This window comes from Montipora capricornis, chromosome 9 (genome assembly GCF_036669925.1).
Source record: "Montipora capricornis isolate CH-2021 chromosome 9, ASM3666992v2, whole genome shotgun sequence".
Taxonomy (NCBI): Eukaryota; Metazoa; Cnidaria; class Anthozoa; order Scleractinia; family Acroporidae; genus Montipora; species Montipora capricornis.
Genome location: NC_090891.1, coordinates 42,509,116 through 42,516,615, shown reverse-complemented (window position 1 = coordinate 42,516,615; position 7,500 = coordinate 42,509,116). Strand labels below are relative to the sequence as shown.

The 7,500-nt window shown below is 40.0% G+C and overlaps 2 protein-coding genes across 2 annotated transcripts in view; both read right to left on the bottom strand.

Annotated features, from left to right (window-relative positions):
- Positions 1 to 1,415: 1,415 nt before the first annotated feature.
- Positions 1,416 to 2,141, bottom strand: LOC138017613 (TNF receptor-associated factor 4-like). Its single transcript, XM_068864652.1, has one exon. It carries the CDS (start codon positions 2,139 to 2,141, stop codon positions 1,416 to 1,418), a length of 726 nt encoding a protein of 241 aa, XP_068720753.1.
- A 3,401-nt stretch (positions 2,142 to 5,542) lies between these two features.
- Positions 5,543 to 7,500, bottom strand: part of LOC138017611 (TNF receptor-associated factor 6-B-like) — a 7,395-nt gene continuing 5,437 nt past the window's right edge. Inside the window, exons 2-4 of the mRNA XM_068864651.1 lie at positions 6,362 to 6,425; positions 5,852 to 5,950; positions 5,543 to 5,557 (exon numbers count right to left, since the gene is read on the bottom strand). Of these exons, the coding sequence (XP_068720752.1) occupies positions 5,543 to 5,557; positions 5,852 to 5,950; positions 6,362 to 6,425 (178 nt within the window). The remainder of the gene's footprint in view (positions 5,558 to 5,851; positions 5,951 to 6,361; positions 6,426 to 7,500) is intronic.

The following is a 7,500-nucleotide window of genomic DNA, read 5'->3' as shown; positions in this document are numbered from 1 at the left end:
GCACGAATAAGGTAATGAAAGAAAGCAAGGATACATAACGTAAAATATAAAAGTTGATCATTTCAATGGCGCGGCAGTCGTTATTGATTTCAAGGTTAGTAATAGTGTATCGCAGGTAATGATTTGACTTGGAAGGGAGGAAAGGTCCAGAGTTTGCTTCCAATAAGAGACAGAGAATGAAGGCCATGCGTGATGGTCCAAACACCAGGAATGAAGAGTGAACGGTGACTACTAAAGCAGAGGTTCATATAGCAAGTGTTATATAGCTAAACATGTTGGTGATGTAATGTCACGCAATTTGTAATCCACACTAAAGCTTAAACGGCAGACTGTTTCTCGTCATAAATGCATGAAAATTCTCTTAACTTCTCTCTCTCTCTCTTTCACACTCGTGGATTACAATCAATCCCTTAACGCATTGCCCTCTAGGTAACATAGGTCCCCAATACACTACACAGGCAAAATATGAGGTAAAATCAAACAGGTTTCTTTGATTTTTGGCAAAAAGCGCAAGTTTGCCGTTTACCGCACGATGCTAAATCTCTCCAATAAATTTTTATTCGTCACTTAAATGTTATTGAACTAGGCGGTGGCTGGTGGTGCAATATTTTACTGTGATAAAACTAAAGTGCCGAAATCAGCGCCTTTAAATTCCATCTGCATGGGAATAAGTAGAACAAGAAAAAGTTAGAAGAACTGAGATTTCCAAGCCTTATAATTATGACGAGTGTTTCAGAAACTGGTATCGCAATTCAATTTAGATCCCAATTTCACGTCCACGAAAAAACCGCAAAAAACACCAGGCTTTGCGAGAAAAAAGGCAACAGCTATGTAGACCCATCTTTTCTGGGATAATATTAAGTCTATATTAAGATTTTATTTTGTCTAACTCTAACTACGGACGATTTTACTTACTAGTCAATGGGATCCCCTTAGAGGCGAAGTGGTTGAAAACGTCTACGTCCACTAAAAAACTCCTTTACCCTTTGCCTCCTAAGTGCAACACTTACAGATTTTGCTGTCTAATGCAGGATGATTTTAGCTTTTCATTAGAAAACCTCTTCGGGGTGAAAAGGTTATAAAGAAACATTAATCATGGACTAAATTGCTGAAGCATTTTCAAGTTTCGTGCCGGTCCATATCTGCAAAAACCTTTTTTTCAATTGAAAATCTTCTTAACGGCTTGCCCTCCCTTCAAAAGCAATGTTGAGACACGGCTGGGTGAACTGCACTTCTTCCAGAACAACATTGTTTTTGGCGGGGTGGGGGAGGGGAGGCAGCATTGTTGTCCTTTTGTTCAAGTTATGGTCCAAAAGTTCTAAAATGTAAAAAAAGTGTCAACTATATATGTCCAGGATTGCAGATTTAGCTTTGTACTAAGTTACATTGGTCGTTTATTTTCTTTGTTTTCAGTTTCATGGAGCAACAGTTTCGAATTTAGCTTGTACGAAGATGGTGTCGTCCTGAACATAACCCCGCTTCATTAGTACATCATGTGATACGAATTTACCTCTTCCCCTATCACAGCCATATTCTCCAAGGGGCCTCGAGTTCCAAGGTTGTTTTTCCTGGTTTTCTGTGATGGTGTAGGTGATGTTTTTCCTGTCATTTACATTTTCTTGTTGATCAATTAATGTCAAAGTTACTCGTTTAGCAAAAGGCCATTTCAAAATGGAGTCAAAGTCGCCTTTCATTATCCTCAAGCAAATCGACAAATGAGTGTTTTTCCCTAAGGAGAAACCATTCGGAAACAAACATAATCTAACTTTATAGCCACCTTCACTGGTATAAAATGGATCACTTTCTATCTTATCTACGTTTCCCGTTTTAGCTTGTTTTAAGATTCTATGGAAGCCATTAATCTTCCACGTGTAAATGGGTTCCTGGTAAGGCTTATTTTCAAGAGCACCGATCCTCTCGTGAAGTTTCTTCGTGATCTCATCTTTGAACTGTTCTTTAGTATTTTGCAATTCTTCTTCTGTGTTTTTCAACTTTGTACAGGCCACGTCAAGGTGCTCTGTAGTATTTCGCAACTCTTCTTCTGTGTTCGCCAACTTTGTACAGGCCAAGTCAATGGTTTCTCGCAACTCTTCCTCAGTGCTCCTCAACTTTGCACAGACCAAGTCAAGATGATTTCCCATTTTAGAGTGAAGATGAGATTTAATTTCAGGCTGCGGAACCTGCAGTAAAAATATCTTCTCACTAAGTGTAATAAAAGGAAAAGGTTGCGGGTTCTATCGAGATGAAATGTGCAAACTTCTAAACCAACTATTTATAATCGTGACTGCACTGAAAGAGATGTTGCATGTAAAAAATAACCCCGGTAAATGAAATAAAGACCTTTGGTTTTTTTACGTTAACTCGAGGATATTCGGAAAAAATCAAACCCGGAAACGACCTTCCGATTATTAGTTCCGATGCTCTACCGCTGAGCTATAGGAGACAAGTGGAAGCCAGGGGCCCGTTTCTCGAAAGTCCCGAAACTTTACGGGCCATTTTAGGGTGTGAAATTTCCTTTGTATCTCAAGAACGGAGAGGATTAAAGTCGTCAAACTTCACAGTCATTTTGCTTTTTGTTACCTTGAACACGTGTTGAAAGAACAGCTTTCCAAAACAAGCGGATAGCAGTTTCACAAATGGCTTTTCGGCACTTTCGAGAAACGGGCTCCGGGTCATTAAACAAGATTCATGTGGCAATTGTCCCGCTATACTACTGGGATCTAAATTGTCGAAACGGAGCATATTCGCGATTGCCCTGAAAGATATGTCATATATTAACCACGGTTAATAATATTAACATCCTACTAACCGAACGCTAGGGCCGTACTGGCGAATATTGGCCCAAGGTCGTGGCAGCTGTACGGACCGAGCGCAGCCAGGTCCGTACAAAAAACGAGCAAGGGCCAATATTCTCCAGCATGGTCCCGAGCAAGTGAGATTAGTAAGTTATTTATTACATGGCATCGTTTCTTTTAGCAATAGGACATCTAGTGAATGTTCATAATCTTCGTCTTCCATCAGCAAACTTTGAACGGTAACCTTTTGCATGCTAAAATTGTGCTGTTGTGATGAAAAATTTAAATTACGCCTTTTTTTAAACCTTTTTGTGTTTCGCTCAACTTGAATTTCCCGAGGTTACGGACCGCTTCCATGGTAATCGTCGGTACTGTAAAATCCCGACCGAAAACCAGCGTGCTTCATTTAGCCTGAGAAATGCTTGCCATATGATAAATATGTTTATTTTGTTCGTCTTTAACAAAATTTTACTCGTACTTATTTATTCCAAATTCCTATGAAAAGAAGAGATTCGTGGTATCATAAAGTCATTGTTTCAAATCGTTCCGAATCTAAAATGTGCATTTAGTGTCTAGAAATCAAATTCGCATGAGTGAGAGCTTAAAAATTCAGGGTCATGTGCTCTCGTCCTCTACAGTACTTCAATACCTTTTCGTTGCAGCCCATTTCAGCATAGGGGCAGGGAATTGGTGCCAGAGAACAGTTATCCTCAGCATGCAATAAAATCTGTAGAACAAATTGAAATTCATCATTACACGAGAGTGCATTTGACATAAAAGTATCACACCCCACCAAAAACCTCCCTAATCGCAGCTGATTTAGTTTTCTTTCAAAAGTTAGTTCTGCACTAGTTGCACTGGCTTCTTTTTGGGCGTATACTTGTTTTTAATTTCTTTAATGAATCCTCAACCGGCAAAATTTGTCCTCAACCAAGCCCCAGTTGTGTAACGGTCGGATAACTTTATCCGCTGGATAAAGTCACTATCCAACAGTTCAAATCTGTGCAAATACTCAAGTACTTGCTCGCGTAACTGTGAATGTATATACTCTAAACACAACTAAGTAACGGCGTGTTCAAAAGCCTTTGTCACTGTTTAACGCGAAGTACGTTTTCCACTCTGGACTGAATAGCGACTTGAGTTCATTATCCACTGGATAAAGTTATCCAGCTTTTGAAGAACTGCGGCCTGCAGATCGCAGAACGACCGCAGAACAATTTTGTGCCTCGAAGGACGAAAACTCCCATGCTAAACGACGAAGACTTTTTGATGGCGAATAGATTGGCAAATACCCTCTAGAAGGAAAACTTCAGAGGTTTTGAATCGAACTTCAAATTTACTTTGAGACTGCTTTGGTTTCACATCACTGAGTTCAGTGATTGGCTAAAAGTTGTGACACCACATTTTAAGCCAATCGGAAGTAAAACCACTTATGACTTGCTCGCAAGCGTTTTCCCGCGCTTGAAGCCGGCCGTTTGCAGTTGCTCTGAGCTATGATCGGTTCATACTGTTTTAATCATCTGTTGCATGTGATTGGCCAACATTGCAACCTTGGGTCTTGGCTTAACGACACTTAGGGTGCATTCGATCGACCCCATTGGCCGAAGCGGAAAATACAAACAAAGAATAGTATTCTTTGTTTGTCCACCCAAATGTTGAATAAGCATTGGTTTTGTTTTCTCTTGGGACCATTGTAAGTCTCAAGAGAAACAGGAAGCCATGCTTATTCAATATTTGGGTGGACAAACAAAGAGTATTATGGTATTTTCCGCTTCGGCCAATTGGCCGAGTCGGAAAATACCATAATACTGTTTAAAATAACATTTTAGCGGGTGTTTGACAATTTTAATTTAAATCTCCGTAAAAACGAAAGATTTCTGTCTTCTATTCCACGTATTCCTATTTCCGAATACGGTATATCGAACGCACCCTCATTGAACGTGTAGCAACTTGTATAAGTACTGAATTCTAAAATCAAACCTCCTCTCTTGGGACGAGTTCTCCACAACCATTTGGACAGTTCACTGGAAATCGTTTGCACTCATTCTCGTGATCCTAAAAATATACGACGTTTCATTAGATTGCGACTATGCAGTGACTGAAAGTTTTCTTTCAATCTACCGAGCGAGAGCAAACAAATTTTCTCTCCTTCGGATAAAACATTGGGGAAGATACAACGAGTCTACGATCTTTTCACCTTTCATTCTAATGATGAAATCGCGGAACACTCATTTGATGCCGTGCAAGTTGTTGAGCAATGTTGCAAGTCCTACCGCTCCCTTCCCCAACTTGTCACGCAACAAAAATGATTGTTGCAAGTTGGAAAAAACTTGTGCAAAAGTAAGATCCCATTCTACTTTTTTGCACAAAATTATCATTTGTTGCGCGTTTTACCACCTCTTATGAAACTTGTCACGCAACATTGCGCCAACAACATGAGTGGTTGGTCATCGGTGCAGTCGACAAACATGGCGGACTCTGTGGAAGAGTCCACCATTCCTGAAAAAGAGGTTACGGAGGACGCCGAGGTAGCACTGGAGAAAAAATTATCAGAAGGGAAAAAATGGGAGTCAATTGCGGATCTTCAGGCTCATACATGCCTTTGGAACACAACAAGCTTGTCTTATAAAGCATTGGAGGAGCTTGGAGAAACATATACATTGAAAGCATACGTAAACTAATGAACGAAAAGAGCCGCACCCTTTCGCCGCATAGCGACCATCTTGGCTGCAGACCACATCAACCCATCAGCCAATCAGCGGCTAAAAGTATTCACATCAGCGAAAAATTGCAACAATCATTTTTGTTACCTGACAAGTTGGGGAAGGGAGTGGTAGGACGTGCAACATCGCTCTACAACTTGCAATTGCACGGCATCAATGTTGCGTGACAAGTTTGGCAAAAATGTTGGTCGTATTTCCGCGCCTTGAGAATATCGTGCAGCACGTGAGGACAAAGAATGCCATGTTAAAAAAAAGCATGGATCGAGGGTGGAGCTGAGGCGTCGCAAGGGCAGTCACCACAAAGGCGAGGTTACAATTAGCCCTAACACTAACCTCTTTGGATCTGAGTTCGCCAGTCCATTGACAACCTCTTGGACACTTGATAACAAAGGAACGAACCTTTCTTTCGGTTGCTTTGTCTACGAACATATCCTTAAACAAAAAAAATTAAAAAAAAAAAAAAAAACAGCGCAAGTGAGGTGAAAAAAAGCTTTTTTATTGTTTTTGCCCTTTTTACGCAGTCTTATGCTTGAGCTTATTACTTGTCATGTTTGCTTTGTGTCACCCTTATTTGCTAAATATTGAAACAAATACAACTACAACGCACAAGACAAAAGACCGAAAAGCGGGAATAGTCCTCATAGAAACTGTGAATATACATATTCTAAGCACATCCAAGTAAAAGTGTGTTCGAAAACCTTTGTCAATATTTAACTCAAAGCATATTTTACACTCTGGATAGTTATCCAAAAGATAAAGATAAAGTTATCCAACCTTTGAACAACTGGGCCCTGGCCAATTGGCAACGCAATTGTCATGTTTGCTTAACACAATTAAACTTACTTTGTCTCGCGTCAGGACGTTTTGGTCCAGAGGACAAGTCAGCTCTTGTCCATCGGCCTCCTGCCTGTGCATTGAAAAAATATCATACCATCAAACAAAAATATACCACCCCCCCCCCCCCCCCCCCACAAAGTCCCGTAGGTATGATCGGAAGGAGCTTGAAAGCCATAAAGCATCTTAACAAGTTGGAAGGGTGGCTTCAGTGCAATAGCTACCCCAGCTCTTACCTTTCTTTTCTTTTGCACAAATTGCCCTGCCTTATGAATTGGATATTAAAAATAACTATTATTATTTATAATTTCTGGCCTCGTCACAAGGGTTGGGTAGAGCATCAACAAAGAAATCATTTTTCGGGATGGTTAACAAAAATTAATAATAAATGATTGATTAATTACAAAGGCTGTCAAAAAGACATTGAAGCAAAGGAAAGTGTGTCCAGGAAGAAAAAACTGTCTCTATTTATGCCAGCCTATCGTCAGCAAAAGTTCAAAAGTAAGAAATTAGCGAGGAATATTACAGGTATTCAGCATTTTTTATAATTATTATTGTTGACAGTCCCTTACACCTCTGAAAACTGCCATTATCCTTGTTAGCAACAGAAAGCAAGATCTGGGGGAGTGGGGTGAGAGAGAGGTGCTTTTTTCAATTGTGCAGTGTAGGGGAAGGGGCTATGAAATATAGGGAGACCAATTGGTCTCCCCCACCCTGTACCCACTTGGTAGATTTAGCCTCTCTTTAGATTGCAGTTGATATTGCAAAAAAGATGACAGCATGCAGTTTAAATAGCCACACAATCAAGTATGTAAGAGGAAACACTATAGTCACTTTTTCATTATTCCAATGGTATCCTTTATCCACAGTTTACTCGAATTTAACATATTTGATTGTTGTGTTTTTGCAATTTTATTACGGGTGCTCTCCCCAACCACCTTCAACAAAGTAATTTACACAATAATCAGCCCCATAAAATATATATTTTATGTCATATGTGAAATGGTTGTGATTGTCCTCTTAATTAACACTTTCCCTCCTAAGATTGAGACTCCCAGATTTTATTCTGTCTAACGCCATAAATTTTAATCACAGATTGGGGGCGCTTCAGCTGTTAATGGGTTCAAGGTCACGTGAGTGGCACAAAT

Excerpts from the sequence above, each read along its gene's own strand:
- LOC138017613 (XM_068864652.1), bottom strand. The coding sequence starts at position 2,141 with ATGGGAAATCATCTTGACTTGGTCTGTGCAAAGTTGAGGAGCACTGAG.